Below are 18715 nucleotides of genomic sequence, written 5' to 3' on the forward strand. Positions count from 1 at the left end.
TTTTGTATTGACACTTTTTACACTTGCTCAATCATACGTACACTTTTTACCAATGCACTTTTCTGAAAAACCAAGTACCAAATGCACAGAAAAATGAATTGCTTCTATAGGTTTAATCTTACAGAATCACAGTACACTCTTTTTGCACTTCATTTTGCTTACACACTTACACTAGCTTTCTGCACATGTGATTGTTTTTGAGTCATCACGAAAAATCTACTTGAATACTTTTCCAAATGTGCTGTCTCTCTCTTGATCGGACTTGATGTTTTTTTGTTTTTCTGAAATTCTTATGTTAATTGATTTAAATTAGAAATTAAATCAAATTGTTTCTGTGTAAAAGAAAATTTTTCAATATATTTGTCTGTTGTAAAATGTCCGTTACCTTTCCCCGTATTTTATAATGATTATATTTCATTGAACGTAAGTAAACATTTAATTGTTTATTTATGCACAAATGAATCGTGCTGAAAATATTTATTCCCACGCCGGCCCTGCAGTTTTGATTTATCCCTTTTCGATCGCTTTCCTTTTTCATGAGATAAAAACATTCTAATATCTGATCATGTAAATGTGGTGGTGACTAACATTCAGAGATTTATCAATCATTGTTACAGGTGTTGCCGTCCACACCGGAAAGAACATAATATTTTTCTCCGATAGCGCCGGTAATATTCATCGATTGTTTCTCGATCAGGAAAACATGCAGCAAGTTGTTTATCATAGTTACAATGTGCCATCTGCCCTGAGCGTTGATTGGTTAAATGATCGGGTTTATATGGTAGAAGGACATACGGTAAATCAAATTGAAATTTACGCTACATTTGCCATTTCTTCAATATCTTCCTCAGTGGACCCCCCCCCCCCCCCATATTCATCAACTACCTCATTGAACCAGGAAAAACGGAGCTATTTTGTTCATCATACTTTCATTTAAAATATGTGAATTCTATCATCGAATGAACAAGGTCTTCAAAATGCCTCAAAAAATTAGAATTGTTCAACAAAGTGATAATAAAATGATAGTAATAACATGTGTATTCCGTCGTATTGTATTGTATAGATAAAGCATTGCGACTTGGAATATCAAGAATGTCAGAAAGTGATTGTGAATTTGTATCCACCAGCTGATGATGTTAAAGCTGATCCATACAACGGGTACGTTTCACGATCAAGTAAAAATAGTAATATCCTCTCCACCAAACTGATTCATTATATTTCATGTGCTTTTTCAGTTATCTTTACTGGACACAAAATGGTAAACAGAAAGGTATTTATAGGACCGATTTGAAAAGGTTCTCTCGGACTGTGATCAGAAACCCATCCCTTTACCGGATTGTCGAAATTGATCGTCTATCGACACTATTCATTGACTATCAAAATTATCGGCTATATTTTCCGAATGGAACAAAAAACACGATCATGTCAACTTCTCTGGATGGTTCAGATTTGATCGACATTCGAACTAATGCTCAACGGAAGGATTTTGTTACTGTGAAAAGTCTTGTATATTATGACGGCAAATTCGTCTGGACGAACGGAGATTTTCTCGGAAAAGAAGAGTACGACCCTCTGAATAATATGTATCACCATACACAGGTTTACTTGAGGAGAGAAAAATATTTTTGTGGATTAACTTTGTATCATCCTTCCGCACAGCCAATTCCAGGTAAATCTTACTAGATATTCTAGATAAAAATAAAATTATAAAATTCTAGATATTCTCCAGTAGTGCATACTGGGGAATTGGTGGAAATTATCATCAATTCCAAAAATGCATGAATATATCAATTGATTTTCAGTGCCTGCAAATCCCCCGGTTGCCGTACAAGCATTGTTTACTGATAATTCATGTATAGTCAGCTGGCGAAAACCACCACTTCTAAAAGAGAAAGGTGAGTGAATATATCTTATATTTTCTAATAATTCACTGAAACCCGAATGATGAGGATAAGAGATGAGATATGTCTCAAGTAGAACTGGTTCTTTTCCTAGGAGGTTGTAAATGAGAGAAAGGTAGTTCACATAGTAGGGTCTTTCTCTCAAATACAGCTTCCCAGGAGGTGAGCTTTTAGCAGCATCATACAGATATGAGACGTCAGTCACACTATTCCGTTCTAGGTAAAGTATTTCACAAGTTGTGTCTGGTAGTTTGGCTCTATTTTCAAATGAAATGTTTACTGACATTTCATTTTATAACAGGAAAAGAAGCGTGGCAAAGATGGGTTTATGAGATTGCTCTGCGAGATGAGATGAATATAACGCGAACCGTCAACAGGGTACGACGAATGAGATATAGGATTTATCATCTGAAACATAACACGAAATATCACATCAAAGTACGCGGATATACTGAAGGAGGATATGGACCGTGGTCAACAGAGTTTACTGGATTAACGCTTCCATACCGTAAGTTATTTCGGTTTGAAGATATTATAGTTTCCAACAACTCAAATGCGAGGAAACAAATCCATCGCGTTACACCTGGATATGTTAGTTTTTCATCATCTACATTTCATTTTAGAACCAGTCCACCCCCGCATACTGGCTGCCAATGAAGACAGTATTATTCAAGCTGATATTGATGGAAGCAACCAAATACCTATTGTAAACTTCGAACGAGATGACGTCAAAGCAAAGATAACGGATATACACATGTATAAAGGAATGTATATATGGAGCATGGATAATGGACGAATTTACAAATATCACAAAAATGACTCCCAATTAAGTGATGTACCTCATATTCACGACGCAACATCCATCGTGATCGATTGGTTATCTGGAAAGATCTACTGGTCTAACGTTAAACAGAGCATGGTAAATTACTGCAACTCTTTTAACGCCAGGTTTCTAATTGTAGCCTTTTCTATCATCATTAGCGTTTTCAATTTTAGATATTTAGATCCGATTTATCTGGAAATTCAATTGAAACCGTATATCAGGCGTCTGCTCAGGACATGGCAATAGATTCGATGGCTGGGTATCTGTACTGGACAACAACTCATACTGTGGAATGTTCAATACTGAATGGGGCTGGTCATTATACATATAAGACGTTACCTTTTCTGTCGGAAAAGTTCATGTATATCCTCGGTTTGACACTGGATCTTCAGGATGAACAGCTTTACTGGATTGTGAAAAGTTACGAAGGAGCATTGCTTTACACTGCACCTATGAATAGCGGCAGAGCTGCAAAGACAAACTCTCAAGTGAAGCAAATTGGAACTTTGAAAGCAGTTTCAAGGTATTTTTACAAGTGTCCAGTATCAGTGATTTACGTTCATGGATTTTATGATACTGAATTTGACTACCGATATCTCGTATTTTTCAGGATGCCTATGCTGCATTATTATAGTAATCGATTGTTTTGGTTGAATGGAGAAGATGAGGCAGTGATAAGTGATGAAACAGGCAGCAATCCTGCAGCGATCAAATTCAGAAGTAAAACAGTCAGGACAATGACAGTTATTCATCCTTCTCTTCAGCCATACCCAGGTACTGACGGAGCAGTTTTTGTACACATTAATAGATTCTGAAACTAATATTTCAGGAACTAAACAACTTAAACCTGTGATAAGGTAACTATCCAAATATTATGATTGCAGAGGGTCATACCTGGAAGACAGTGACAGTGGTCCCTGGGGATATTCCAGCCACAAGTTTAGATGTAAAAGGCAACTGGTCAGATTTCAACATCATTTGGCCATTGGAGAGTACTGTAAATCATGGGGATGTTTATTACGAGGTTTCGTTGCAATATGGCGTGGTGCAGAAAGTTATTGTACGTTCTAGTAGCCGATATCTTCCGAAAATTCTTTTTAAAAATAGAAATTCGAATATAGTTTTCTTACATTTAGATAACCGACAAACCAGCCTATAATATAAAGAATCTAAAACCATTTACAACGATAACGGTATCTCTGAGAGCCTATACACACTGGGGTTCATCAAAAACTACATCATCTAAACTTAAATCCCCAATGTCAGGTACGTCCAATACATTATGTAAATTTCTCTGGTGATTATTCTGATTATTCGCTATCTTAGATACACGAACTTAGGGATTGTCAATGCTTTTTTGCAGAACCAAGTATTCCACTGAATCCAAGAGCCTTTGTCAGTTTCAATCAGAAATTCGCAAAATCTGAACCGACTGTTCACATTGAATTTCGATGGAATTGCCCGGCTGAATTGAATGGCGTTTTGAATGGTTTCCACGTATTTTATCAGAAAAGCGACGGAATTTGGGAACGCCAAATGCTCGGACCACATATAAACCACTTCCAGTTGAACAATGTGGATAAGAATTCAATTTACTCATTTCAAGTAGATGCCTGTTCACATGTTGGTTGTAGTAATAAAACCAAACCTGTGTCTCTCAATGCATCAGAACCAAGACCAATACCACAGATCCTAGTAGCTCAAAACGACACTTTATTGAAGTTGGATGTTGATGAAAAAACAGGAACTCCAATTGTTCGTGCAAAACCTCTTTCTGTCGCGTATTTAGCAGCCGATCATTTGTATTTTTGGCTGAATGCGGAAAAACAAATCATGAAGTATGATGGCACGTCAAAAGTTGAGGTAACTCATCTCTTAACTTGGTCTACTTATGAAGACTTGCGATCTTCTTTTTAACACTTATAACCACTATGTTTTGCAGATTTACCACTTGGGAGATGAAGAAGCACACGGTCTTACTGTAGATTGGATTGGAAGAGCATTGTACTGGCTGGCACGTCAGCCTGATGGCACCACAACAATCATGTTACATTCTATTGATCGAAAGGATAAACACGGATTGAAGTTGTTCAACCGAACTAATCCAGTTTCTGATCTTAACATTGATCCTTATCGCAGGTAAGCATCATACTCCATATTGTCGTCATGCAATTAAAGATTCAGTTTTGTTTACGGCCATTCACACTGACACATTTCTATCATAATTTCAGTACGCTTTACTGGACTGAACAATTTGACAATGACATCAAACTAATCACATCATCTCTAAATGGTGAAAACGTTACGGAATTAATCAAACCAATAGTTCGTCAGAAGCGGGATGTAAACATGTGCAGCTGTAGCGCGCTAAAACTTGGGCCACAATTTACCGTGGATCACTCCAATGCTGAAGAGGTTTCTCTTTACGTAATTGACCGGGATACACATTACATCTATAAGACAGATTTGACTGCTTGCAACTGTAAGCTTATATTCAAAGGTGGAAGAACAGTTGATGAGCCAGGTTAGTCAACATGCGCTGTAAACTGTCGTTAGTTTTGTAAAATATTGGCAGAATCTACATTTACAGGTGACTATCATTTATTTCAGGACTCCCTCCTGATGATATGACAGTTGATTCCAGTCGGCTATACTGGTCAAACCAGAAACTCGGGGTCGTAAACAGCGTCGACAAGAACACTGGAAAGAATTTCTTTCCAGAACGTCTCGATGAGGTCCTAGAGATTGTAGCTTTTGGTCCTCACCTGCAACCACTTCCCGGTAAGATTTATCGGCGGAAACCAGTGAACTTATTAATGCCTAATTGTGATGTAACATATTTTCTGAATTGTTTAGTCGAAGAAAATATTTTGGAAAATTACTGAAAAGAAACATGAAAATCTGAATCAAACCGAATACATGATTCATTGTGAAATATTTCAAACTTGTTTGTAGATCTAAGTTGTTTGATGCCTGGTGATCAAACAGAAAAGGCTCAATATGCAGGAAGTACAAATACATCCATCAGTTTACTACTGCAACCACCTGATTATATTCCTAAATGTAACAAAATCTCCCGATCACCAACAAAATACAGAGTTCATTATCGAAGAGTGGATGAAAATGAAACGTTGTCGAAATGTGCTGTCAGTGTTGGATGCAGTGTTCAGGTATTGAAGATTCCTCTCCACGGTTTTTTGTTAGTATTGAAGATGATAGTTTACTGAAAAGTTGCAATTCATTTTCAGGAGGATTTTAAAACTAACATCGTTGTCGGTGGTTTGGAGCCGTATTCAAAATACGTATTTCAAGTGTCAAATGAGAACTTTTACAGTGCTGGATTACCTCCGGTGTTCGGTCCACCCGTTGAATACCACACCAAGGAAGGAAGTGCGTATTACCTACACTCTAGCATCTGCTGTCATTTTTACTTACTTAAGTATTCAAAAACACTTGGTAATGTATCGTTATCTTCTCTTTTTTCTATCAAGTTCCTTCTCAGCCGCTGAATGTCCAAGCAAGAGTATGCACACCAGACATGATTGGCATCAGTTGGGACCCGCCTAGCAGATTAAACGGTGATGAAAGTGATATTCTTTATTACATTCAATGGCAAATGAAGGGGAAACTTGTGACGATGACCACTAATGAACAATACAGTAGACCCCTGAAACGGCCAAACGCTTGCCTGCGACATAATTTCAAAATGGGAATGTTACTTCGAAAAATGGCCGACAATACAAGATACAGTTTCTGGGTAGGTAAAACGTAAATTGATTTCAATTTGCTCGATCAATTTTCCAGGGAAAACATAAGATTTCATATACTTATATTAATGAACTATGATCGTTCTTCATAGGTTTTGGCTCGAAATCGAAAAATGGACAAGATACACCATAGCACAAGTAGAGAGGTGACTGTGAAAACTTACGAATATCCAGGCCCATTACATTTGCTACATCGAGGTCGTCGTCAAATGACCATGCAGTGGACATCGCCGAGTGATGGCAGTGCTATCCGACATATGATCGTTGCTAGAGAGGTGAGGATTACGTGAATATGCGAAATAATCTTGATGATTTTGTTTCTTCATAAGAATATGCGGGTACCGTTTGTTAACCGAATATATATCGAATTGATTATCTTTAGAAAAACCGTCAGAGGTCCAGAGGCCGACAAGGATATAAGTTAGATATGACAACGCCAGACACAGTGTACAACATAACTGTGCATGATCTGAAACCGGATACTCTTTACATATTCATAGTTCGGGTAGTTCTCTTGTCAAAGCGATCGTTCATCTGGCCATTGGATGATCGATACATGTTCAGGACATTACGTAAGTAGTAAGCACATTCATAGGCACCGTCATTTTATCTTAACAACTTTCTGAAATTTAACGTTTCTTTGACTCATCAGCTGATGCCCCAGAACGGCCACATCCACCATCTATAAAATCAATTGGTGACAATAAATTTGAAATTCTTTGGGATGAGCCTGAAGATGGAGGTCGGGTTATTCAGAGATATGTTTTACAATACATGTAAGTTTGTAAAGAAATGCTGTGCATAAGTCATTATATTATCAATGTTACATGCATTGCAATGAGAGTTTTCATCAATTTTAGGCATTTGACCGGGGATAATTTGGACTGGGTTACAGTATATAATGGCACAGAACGCAAATGGCTCGTTGACGGTTTAGCGCCCAATGAAGAGTTTACGTTCCACGTCGCAGCTGTCAATGAAATCGGTTGGAGTGAATACAGCATCAATAGTTCCGTTTTCTATTTGGATCAGGGTAATTTGTTGTTGAATAGATAAGCGTGTGTGAAAATTGTTTGACAATCTGTGCAAGGGTTATCGTCTACACGTGAATTTTGAATATCTATGAAAATCGTTTTATTTTTAGCTGTTAGTGCTGGGATGGACCCCTTGACGGTTATTTTAGCTGGTTCATTTACTGCATTGATGATACTAATCATAATTATTGCATCAGTGCTCGTCTCATGTAAGTAGTTCTTCACGAATTCCAGAGATCTTTAACTTCTATATTTCGGAAAGACTATATGATAATACGATTGTATCAGAATGAAGAATATCGTTTTATATAAAAATGTTCTAATGACAATTAATTATCATCATTATCATCTCATAACCATTTCATATTCGAGACATTTCATTAAAGCTAATAGCTTTATAGAATAGTGATACCTATTCTATATTCGTATCCGTTCTGTACATATATTGTGTCATTTTGTAAGTTGATGTACAAAGTAATGTATCATAGTTCCTTTACACGTTCTTGTTGCTTGTACATATATTAGTTAGTCCCGTATTCTGATCAAATTTAGAATTGGACATAACTGCATATGCAGTTAACATGTACTCAACACACTGTTTAGTAGTTTCCTTCGTACTGTTGATTGTTAAAACCCAAATATCAGAACTTTCATCAAATTTGTTGCATTTGACGTACATATCAATGAAACTTTTTGCTATTTGGGTTTCATGTTATTTGTTTATCATTTTCACCTGCATTCATATAATCTCATGATCACATAAGTCATTTTGTCCATTACTATCTTAATTATAGGTGATTGTATTTCAGTCTTCCGTAAGAGAAATAGAATGAAGAAAATACCCGTTAGTTTCATAGTTACGTCTAACGGCACGGACGTTGAATTAGCGAATCTACGCGAATTACCGGCAATATCAGTACAGCAAACCAATACACTGTATGCCATTGGGTAATTTTGAACCTTTTTGCTTTTGTTAGAAGAATGTATTTTTCATCACGCAGGTCATGTGATTTGGTAAATCGCTTAGATTTCCAATTTTTCAATTCGAAAAGCGATGAAGAATACAACGTCTGCCTCATTACGTTTTTCTTTCGTTGATTTCGTTGTTGCATAAAGCAAATTATTTTCTCCGTGTTTTACACCATATTTGGCGATCTTAATCCATCCGCTTATTTATTCTTTATTTTGTTTATGTCGTGGATAATCTCGAGTGAAAAAAAACTTAGTAGACTAGAGTTATCTATCATTATTTGCTGTGTGTTTCATATTTAATGCAATTTGAAAAACGCCTGATAATCATTCGTTCATTATATTTCATTGTTAGTATTGTCCCGTCTGAGGAAGAGATTGCAAAATTGCCTCATTTCCGCCGCGATCAACTCACGTTGACGAAATTCCTCGGAAGTGGTGCATTCGGAGAAGTGTTTGAAGGCTGTGCTACGAATATTTTGGGTGATTCTACGGGCGAAACTAAAGTAGCAGTGAAGGTTAGTTGAATTATCTATTACCATTACGAGATATATCATAAGATGTGCGTATACGACTTCATTACTCCTGTCTCATTTCAGACGTTACGGAAGGGAGCATCAGCTGTAGAAAAAGACGAATTTCTAAAAGAAGCTCTTTTGATGAGCAATTTTAAACATGAGCACATATTGCGACTATTGGGTGTGTGTCTCGAAAATGACCCGCAGTTTATAATATTGGAACTGATGCAAGGTGGTGACCTACTGTCATTCCTGCGAGTGTCTCGTCCAACATTGGTGAGTATTTCACGGGATCTGTCTAGAGTATGTTCACAGTTCAGTTCCTCCATTTTCACTATAAGTATTTCTCATATTTTGCAGAATTGTGCTCCTCTTCTGACATTGCCAGATCTCATTAGTATATCAGTAGATGTCGCACGGGGCTGTGAATATTTAGAGGAAATGCATTTTGTTCATAGGTGAGATTTAGTTTATTTTCTTGAGTTATACAGATTCATAGCTTTATTTAGGAGGATTAAAGCGCAGATCTGGATTTAATGAAAATAAGGAATTACCGTACACGTTACTTATACTTTATTAACTTTCTATTTTGAATAGGGATTTGGCAGCAAGAAACTGTTTAGTAGCACCAGCAGCTGGTGGATCGCGTCTGTTGGTGAAAATTGGAGATTTTGGCTTAGCTCGTGATATTTATAAAAATGATTATTATCGTAAAGAAGGTGAAGGATTACTACCAGTGCGATGGATGTCTCCGGAATCATTGATGGATGGAGTATTTACTACACAATCAGATGTCTGGTGTGTAGATTGTTTTTTTTTTGAAGGGATGTGTTTTAATGGTGTTAAACTGTATTACGAATATCTATCTTTTCTTTTAAGGGCATTTGGTGTATTGGTTTGGGAAGTAATGACTCTAGGACAACAGCCCTATCCAGCACGAACGAATATAGAAGTTTTGCATTTTGTTCGAAATGGTGGTCGTTTAGATAAACCAGAAGGCTGCCCATCAGACCTGTAAGTTTTATATTTACATGTTCATGCACATGTATTCTAACATGACCACAGATTTCTTATATGCCATTATGATACTTTAGATATTCGCTGATGCTGCAGTGTTGGTGTTACTGTCCCGATGATCGGCCGTCATTCTGTTATCTCCGCCAACAGTTACAACAGCTCAGTGATAAAGCAGCAGAATTTTCAGAGGCATTGCTAATTGGTAGGCTTATGACAGGTAAGACGTGCCTGCATGCATTGAGCACGTTGTTTGAGCCTGGTTTTTAAACGTTAAAAAAAGTTGTTTAAGGTTCGTTGATGTCTATGTGGCCACGCATGTGTATGTTCGAAAACTCCAGTTCCAAATCACCCGATCTCACTCCGGAGGAAAATACCTCCACAATTGAAAATGGACAATCAATAGCGTTTGATTGAGGGCTTTTAAATGTATAAAATGAATGATTTGTTTATAGAGTGTTAATAATATTTCTTAGATGTTCATTATGAGATTTTTGTAAAGGATTGTTTTGTTTGGATACTATTTCGCATGTGCTTAGATAGAATGATGAATGTTGACTATTGCATGATTTATTTGAATACTCTGTTATCAATTCCAAAAATACACTGTTCACTGTGGACTCTATGATCCTTTCTGGTGATACGTTTTATGCCATCGGTACTTTGTATCTGCAAAACCGTCCTTATGCATCCTATATGTTGTATCTTCGGTCTATATCGTCATAAACTGGTGAAGATCCTTCCGATGTTTCCTTCCTTTCGTTTGAACCAGGGATTCTCGTTTCCCTTTAAGTTTCCCTACATTTCCGTTGTCAGGATGATATTCAATGTTGTATCTTCGAAGGAATGCTTATCATTATTCAATGCATCATGACTTGGTGGCTACTGTCTAGCATCTGTATGTTGTGAACGCTAAGCGATTTCTTTTCGGATAATTTGGCCTTATTTCTTCTTTAGAGATTTAAATATTTCTAATATTTATGACATAGTCTCAAAAATATCTCAAGCCAACTGTTTCGATTCGTTTTCATCGAGGAAAGGATTTTCGAATTACTTATGAGAAAGTTTCAATCGTGGCAAATTTTTCTATGAAAAAAATCAAATTAATAACGGGACTGAATGCATAGAATTTATTTTATCTGTTGCTCAGGTGGATTTGATAATCTTGCATTTGATACGCTGGAGGCCCAGTCTAGCCGTAAAAAGAAATATCCCAATAAATTATGCGTCAACCTTTCACCCAGAAGCAAAAAGAAATTAGGTGAGAATGGACTTTTGAAATTTGCCGCCAAGTGAGAAGAGCTCTAATCAGAAATCATCTTGAATATTACAAATATTCAACGACTTTAGGTTGTTGCTAAAACTGGTGTAAACTGGACCTATTTTATGTAATCATTGGTGTTTACCAATGGATTACTTCGCTATGACTGATCTTCACCAGTTTATAGAAAATCATAGACTCTGCAAGATACACCATGATAGCACAAATGAAATTTGTTTAGTATAGTTTCGCCCTATTATAAATTGGAATTGAAGTACTAACTTTTCGTTGATTTCAGCTGTCCATATTCCTGATTCTATGAAGATTCTTACCAGACGTAAGCATAAATTACGAACGTTGTTCGGTTGTTATGATGATAGTGTTGTACCACAAAGTCCCGTGGGAGATGAGGTGAGCAAATTAAAGACACAAAAGCTGTGTTTTTCTTACCAAGAGATTTTTCCTTACCTAAGAAATATTGCATTTTACAGTATTTGACCGCACGACATGGACGTATGAAACGAGCGCTCTCATTTGACAGTAATCAGTTCAATATGGCAAAAGCGCAAGAAGAGGCTGAATGCATACGATTAGATGCGTTGGGGTATTTGAGACCGAATCAAGGCGAGATGCCAAAATATCTGGAACTAATCGCAGATCCGACGGCAGCGCCTGCGCAAACTGGTTTGGATAACGCGACGGACAGTGATAACGATGATAGCGTTAGTACGCGGATGGGCCATGAGATGACGCCGCCATTATCCGCTGATTCTCTAACACGTTCGCGTAAATCAGCTGAACGAGTAGTAGTCGTCGATCAGGAGATTATTCCACGCGAATTACAAGGCTCCGAAAGCGTCATTTCGCATCCGCTGAGCTCAAGCGACAGTCAAACGACGATTGGTCCATCGCCCGTCAATCGACAGGATTCTGTTCGCAAGAAACATCCTCCGACACGATTGAACGGACTTATCGCCAACATCGACCCTACGCAGACGAAGAGTAACAAAGATATAAAAAGCGAGAATGATGAAACTTCCGACTCGATGTGTCTGACGCAGCTTGAAGATATCAGCAGCCCAGAAATCATTCACCACAAACGTAAGCGTAGTTACACACCCTTACCGACAAGTGATCTGGACTCCTCTATCAGTAGCGATGACGCGGAGGATGAAGAGGAGGATGATGAATACGATCCATTATCTGGTAGTACGCAAAGCTGCGGCCAAAGTGCGGGCCGCAAAATCACTGGGACCATTAACTATGCACAATTGGCTCTAAATTCCGAGAGTGACAGCGAATGTGATACGCTCGGGCGTAGACGGTCCCAGAAACGATCGCGGCACAGTCGGTCGAGTCGACACGCGACAAATGGAAATACTCCAAGACTATCGCGGCCGCAAAGACTTGATTATAAGAATAATCGCAGACTAAATGAAGTCGATTACGAATGCACCGGGTTACACGTCGGTGGTAATAGTTACACTCGCATGCCGGTCATGGGAACACGTATCAGTCCGGGCCATACACCGCGACGTAAAGGTGACTACATGAACATAAGACATGGCGAGGAAAGTGAACTGAAACCAGACGTTCCATGCGTACGAATTTGACATTTTTCTCATATATTCCCAGTTGTGATGCTCATTGTTTTTGTTGATTTCAGGCATATTGTTGATTGTTGTCTGAACACATATTTTATACTGGTCTCAGCCGCTGGTTGTCTGTTTTACGATTCAGACAGACAGTCGGGAGTTAAGATCAGAACGTTGTTATAGTGTGCATGTCAAAATTATTCGATGGTGTATTGAAACACACAACAAGGTTTCAGATTGATCTAATCTGGTGGCTTAGTCGAGATGTGCAGTGTGAAAATAAAGCAACTCGATAACACAATGAAATGGAGTATTCGTTGCTTTTTACTTTGAAATTCTGACAATTGGATGCTATAAATCCTAAATATCCAATAAAAAAGTTTGAAAAAAAGCTTGTGAATGTCATACAGCAAAACATATTTGATAAATCGTTCCATGAGCTTCATATTCTTGGTCATGAGTAAACTGAAAAGCATTCTGTAACATCTTCGTTTTATATTATTGAAACTAATCGTAACAATCAATCTTTGCATCAATTTCATGAATACGTATATTGTCCTTGGTTTTCTATGTAATTTTTTGTACTCGGTGAACGCGACAACAAATTTCGGGACGAAGCTTTCCAAAATTAGCTGAGAGCAGCTCCCACGCACAATAGGACCATTTCATTGTACTGCTGAATTCACGTAAGGCAACTTTTCAAAAAAGACCGAAGTACCGCTTGCATATTATGATGTATTCAGTGTCACTGTAATTGATTGTTTTTATCGTCAATTTGCCTTAATGATGCATGGCAGCGTATTGAAAAAATGTGTCTGGATGGGTTGATCTTCAATTTCAGTTCAAGTTCAGTAACGTATAGTTGATCAATTGTAGGTGATCTCATTCGGTGAACCCTATAGTGTGATACGTGTATATGGGCATATTGGCTTAGAATTGATAGCTACTCGTTTTTGTTCGGTTCTTTCATTCTTTAAAAGATAATCCAAATTTTAAACTTAGCATAAGAGTACTACTATTGTATATTTCTTCTTACGATTGTTAAAATATTGATAAGTTTTTTGTTTCGAATTTAGCGCATGCATACTGCTTTTTAAGTGTTGAATAATAAAGAAAATGTAATGAGAGAATATGATAAATGAATTTCCTTCCAAATCATATAATATAATATGTCTTTTTATCTGGATGTATACTGATCTAATCTTACGAAAGTCGAGCGTAAATTGTGTAAAATAGAGAAAATTTGTAAGTATAAATCCCATCCAGAAATTTTCATTCAGAAATTATGTTGTTCGAATGGAGGCATATGTGCATGTCAAAATTTAGATCGTGATATGTTAGTGAATATGGGTGTATTGCTTTAGAAAGGAGAGGCCAGTAATTAAGACGCTGTACACAATTTATGTTGTCTTTTTGGTGAAATCGTCAATGTATCATTGTATTTGCATAAAGGATACTTTGGTTGTAGGTGAAATTTGAGGATCACCATGGTGAATTCGATTTCAATGAGAAAAAAATTAAAGACATTAACATTTATATCATTGTTACTATATGATATGAAACTGCAGAGCATAAAGATAAATTTGAAACAAAAACTTGTTAAAAAATCCATTCAATTGCGCTAACTTGTTGAGAAGGCCCACGCTGTAGAAATAAATCTGATTACCGTTGATAAATCTACTGATTTGGATAGAATTTCTGCTCTTTCCTTTTGGCGTTAATAGAAACACTCATTGAATGAAAAGTTATTAGTGATTAAGGCAATCAAACTCCAATCGAAAATGTGATGTGACAAACTGTCTCGAAAGAGGAAACACATAGTTTCTTCAGCTTGTAAGAAATTATTGGTCATCGGTGATAATTGTACATAAAGCCTCTTAATTAACAAGCTGTATAAAACCTGTGTCTAGTAATGATATTAATGAAGATAATAAATTGTCGTATAGTTTGTATATCGGTGGTGTGAACACGAATGTTTCGTCGCTACGAACAGGGATTTCTAAGCTCCCAATCTCCCAGTTACAAAGTAATCGATGATGAATATAGTCAAAAGTGTAAATGTACTATATAAATTGTATAATTATTATAAGGTGTATACATTTTCCTATCTATAGTACATATTATATAACATAATATATACACGTATATACATGTGCATCTGCGCGCATCGTATAATATTGTAATATATATTTTATTGTGTATTGGGTCTATCGGGTACTGTATAATCAAAATATTGAGAAAGTGGCATAGAATGAAAAATGACAAGGTAAACTAAGTGGGAAGTCATTGTTTTTTCTGTTGCTGGTTACGAAGTGAACAGTTGTATTGTATTGTTTTCTTATTTCGATAATATATCATTTGTTTATGTGATTATCTGCTCAAAAACAGGTAATTATGAAGCTTGTTTGGACGCGAGCGTCCCTCACCAACGGGCTTGATAATTATCTGTACACAATCAGCATGACCTGATATTGTGGACCAGTATTTGGCATTGATGACTCACCACAATAGATCCATAACTAAGAACTCAAAATGTAAAGTACTACAAAAAAAACAGCAACGGCGAATGCTGTGCCTTTAAAGGGTTATGTTACATTTTGGTATTCTATGTTATTTTTGGTTTTGTATGGATTATATATACGTAGTTCGTTGTGTAATGATTTTTGCTCAATTGCAGCGCCGGGATGTACATTTTTTTGCATAAACGGTAGCTGTAAGATTATTACTTATTTTGTTTAGATATTACTCATTATATTGTGTACATGTGTGTATATTTTAAGGGTATATATATATTTGTGGTGGAATTCGTTATGCCCTTTTAGTGCTGCTGTCAGTTTGAAAACAAATCAGATATAGATTGGAACAAATTGGCTCATGGTTATAAACCTACTCCTGTATTGTTACGATTACTGAAAGAGACAGGTCCTGGTTCAAAAGTCATGTGTGCAACAATTGGCGTTAGTCCTTTTAGACAATCACGTATAAATTGATTTGCCATCAATACCTGGGACGATAGTTCCAGTAATCAAACAAGGTTTGTTTTCTTTCAACTGAAAAATTGTATTTTTTCCACGGATTCTGAGCTTTTGCTTGTTTATTCAGACAAACCTTTCATCCCTCATCGTTCCACAGTTGGCTCAACTAACACCCAGTTCAGTGAATTTTTACAGTATCCTGTGTTGCAAATATCTTCACACATCATCAAATGAAATATTGTATCGTCACCAGCACTAAAAGGGATTACTATCTTTTTGTAGTCAATTTTTATACATTTTGTTAAAATTTACTTTATGTACCTGAATTAATACTCAATATTCTGCCAACGATTTGTTTTATGCTCAGTAGTCGGGAAGCTAATTTGAATGCCTTTTACTTCGCTATAGTCAGTATTATCAGCCACATCCAACTTGCGGCTTGATTTAACTCTCTGAAATGACTTCAGACCTCTGTCTTCTTGAATTATGAGAAATTTGACAACTCTTGACGTGATTTTTCTCTGTATAAAATCTAAAATACTGTGTACAAGTATAACGTCTTTCGAATAACTATAATTCTGTAAATTCTGCCTTTCTTCAGCGTAATTGTCTTCGATCATGTTACTCTAAATAGGTAAAATATAATAGATTATCGGTGGGCTTTGCATTATATCTGCAAGTAAATAACACTGCGTATCTTTTGCTTAAACAACGCTCATATCTGAAACACCTATTATACTTATTTGAACCCTGCAATGCCGATTCTTTTTTTTTCTGAAAAAAAGGAAAGAAACTTTTTATGGCCGTAGTCTAAAGCAAATGGTGCTTTTGTATTGCATTTATAATGTGTGTAGAATTGGGTTTTCAAAGCCAACTGCTGCATTTTACATCACTGCCAAAACTGGTGTGCTGTACATGTACATAATTTATCAGAATACGTGTGTGCGTACGTATTGGTGACTATTCTCTTTTCAAGGACGCTTCAGGCCCTACACTGCATCCATTGTGATTTAGATCTTCACCGCGTGTGTACCGACGTCAGGCACAAATGTGTAATCAGACGAATGATTAGTATAAAAAGGGGCTTACTCCGGGACTTAACAAAACTGGATGATTTGGCATTCGAAAGGTATTTGATTACCAAACTGAATCAGTCAGTTTTATCCGGACGGGCCTCCAGCCACTAACACCACTCCACTGAACCATGGACTCTAAAACGAACATGACTGAACCAAAACAGGAATATTGTCATCAGAGAATGTAAAACCTTACACTTTGCGAAAATAGGACGTAAAACTTCTACGTCTTTATCGACACTCAAATGGAGAGGATGCCTTTAGTCAACTCTGAGAAGGGTCACCAATATAGTCAATACTTCGAATCCTCATTTGTTGATTTTTGTATCGTTGTCTTGTGGTTTTTATCCCACCTTATGTTGTACATAATATTGATATGAGTTGTATAAAATGGAAATGAAATCATAAATTGAATTCAGTGTCAATTTTCAAGTGGTTGATTAATTTAATGTTACCGAGTCGCACTATTACTAAATAAAATTATATAGTGTCATTGTATAGTTTTGTAAAAAGGTGCTTCGTCCACCTTTCATTCAAGCATATGAATAAAGTATATGAAAAAAGGAATACTCGTTGTTTATTCCTCGTGGTTCAGAGCCAAAATATTCAAATATGTGATGGTTGAACAGATCTGAAGAACTTTCTATTGTGATCTATTTATTAAGTTATGCAGAGGGGGTGGTATATTTCAGTTCATCTTATTTTGATATTTATCATTCATACAAAATTTTGCCTAATTGAAAATAAATAATTGAATCTCAGTATCCGTGAAGTCTTCATAAAATGATAAATCCCACGATTGAAATTTGACGAGAATAAATTCTATTCAAAATATACTACTACCCTTCATTAGTTACTCAAATGCTAATTAAATACCTCTGCTCCAATCGAAACATGCACGGTAGTTTAATGGATATTTAACTATCTTAATTACAGTAACAGTGCAAGGCTCTGTTTACGTTGATGAAGATGGTAGTAATTAATCGCTATTGGAGTTGAAGCTTTTTCTGGCACACTTATACTAATTACTATGATAACAAGTCACAGTCGGTGACACGCTACGAGTGACGAAACAGTAATTAGTGACGCCCTGCCATTCACGTTGTTAACAGTTCATTAGTTACTTAATTAATTTAGATAAATTGCCAATCAACCGGTCAATCGATGATCAGGTGCTATATATATTCTAGATAACAAGTGTGAAATTCATCATTCAGTTCACAGAACTCGTATAGACAACATAGAAAATAGCCGAGCGTTTCAAGATGGCGAGTAATTCTGACAAGCGAACGTTTCGATTTCCTGGATTGAAGACTCTACGAAAGATTAAGTCGTCTTCCAAGATGAATAAAAACAGAAAAGCGGTGAAATTCGAAAGACAGAAAATCCAACCGCAGCCGTCACCAGTGTCGTGCAGTTCGGATAGCGGCAACGCGTCTATGTTTGAAAGCAGCTCCAATTCTTCGATAGAATATTCGGTACGGGACATCGAACATGAACTGCGAAACAAAAAGTTCGACAGAATCCGCGAGAAGTTGAAGAATCTCAAGAGTAAAGACCAAGCTATGGTGCATAAAATCTTCGAATTACGGCAGAAGAATTCGCCAGTCCGCCATCACCAAAAAGTGGCACTGCCTGTAGTGAGTCCAAAGCATGTGGCAGTGCCTGTAGTGAGTCCAAAGCGTCTGTATTTGACGGTGCAGCGTCCGCGACCAATTTGTTCTTCGACGCCGATGCATCGACCGATCAGTTGCCAGATGAACGAACAGCGAAAACCCGTAA

At 36.9% G+C, this 18715-nt stretch overlaps 1 protein-coding gene across 1 annotated transcript in view; it reads left to right on the forward strand.

The window, feature by feature from the left end:
• Positions 1-17487, forward strand: part of LOC141905124 (proto-oncogene tyrosine-protein kinase ROS-like) — a 31068-nt gene extending 13581 nt beyond the window's left edge. Inside the window, exons 8-39 of the mRNA XM_074793898.1 lie at positions 618-796; positions 1064-1158; positions 1236-1669; positions 1803-1895; positions 2203-2409; positions 2525-2820; positions 2898-3247; positions 3335-3498; positions 3609-3784; positions 3861-3990; positions 4088-4587; positions 4667-4863; positions 4956-5248; positions 5335-5505; positions 5680-5894; positions 5973-6114; positions 6216-6481; positions 6584-6766; positions 6874-7063; positions 7144-7267; positions 7352-7524; positions 7636-7734; positions 8335-8473; positions 8850-9012; positions 9094-9288; positions 9373-9470; positions 9610-9810; positions 9892-10026; positions 10107-10246; positions 11177-11287; positions 11586-11698; positions 11779-17487. Coding sequence (XP_074649999.1) covers positions 618-796; positions 1064-1158; positions 1236-1669; positions 1803-1895; positions 2203-2409; positions 2525-2820; positions 2898-3247; positions 3335-3498; positions 3609-3784; positions 3861-3990; positions 4088-4587; positions 4667-4863; positions 4956-5248; positions 5335-5505; positions 5680-5894; positions 5973-6114; positions 6216-6481; positions 6584-6766; positions 6874-7063; positions 7144-7267; positions 7352-7524; positions 7636-7734; positions 8335-8473; positions 8850-9012; positions 9094-9288; positions 9373-9470; positions 9610-9810; positions 9892-10026; positions 10107-10246; positions 11177-11287; positions 11586-11698; positions 11779-12900 — 7094 coding nt within the window. The 3' untranslated portion in view covers positions 12901-17487. The remainder of the gene's footprint in view (positions 1-617; positions 797-1063; positions 1159-1235; positions 1670-1802; positions 1896-2202; positions 2410-2524; positions 2821-2897; positions 3248-3334; positions 3499-3608; positions 3785-3860; positions 3991-4087; positions 4588-4666; positions 4864-4955; positions 5249-5334; positions 5506-5679; positions 5895-5972; positions 6115-6215; positions 6482-6583; positions 6767-6873; positions 7064-7143; positions 7268-7351; positions 7525-7635; positions 7735-8334; positions 8474-8849; positions 9013-9093; positions 9289-9372; positions 9471-9609; positions 9811-9891; positions 10027-10106; positions 10247-11176; positions 11288-11585; positions 11699-11778) is intronic.
• Positions 17488-18715: the final 1228 nt, after the last annotated feature.

Source organism: Tubulanus polymorphus, chromosome 1 (genome assembly GCF_964204645.1).
Source record: "Tubulanus polymorphus chromosome 1, tnTubPoly1.2, whole genome shotgun sequence".
Classification (NCBI taxonomy): domain Eukaryota; kingdom Metazoa; phylum Nemertea; class Palaeonemertea; order Tubulaniformes; family Tubulanidae; genus Tubulanus; species Tubulanus polymorphus.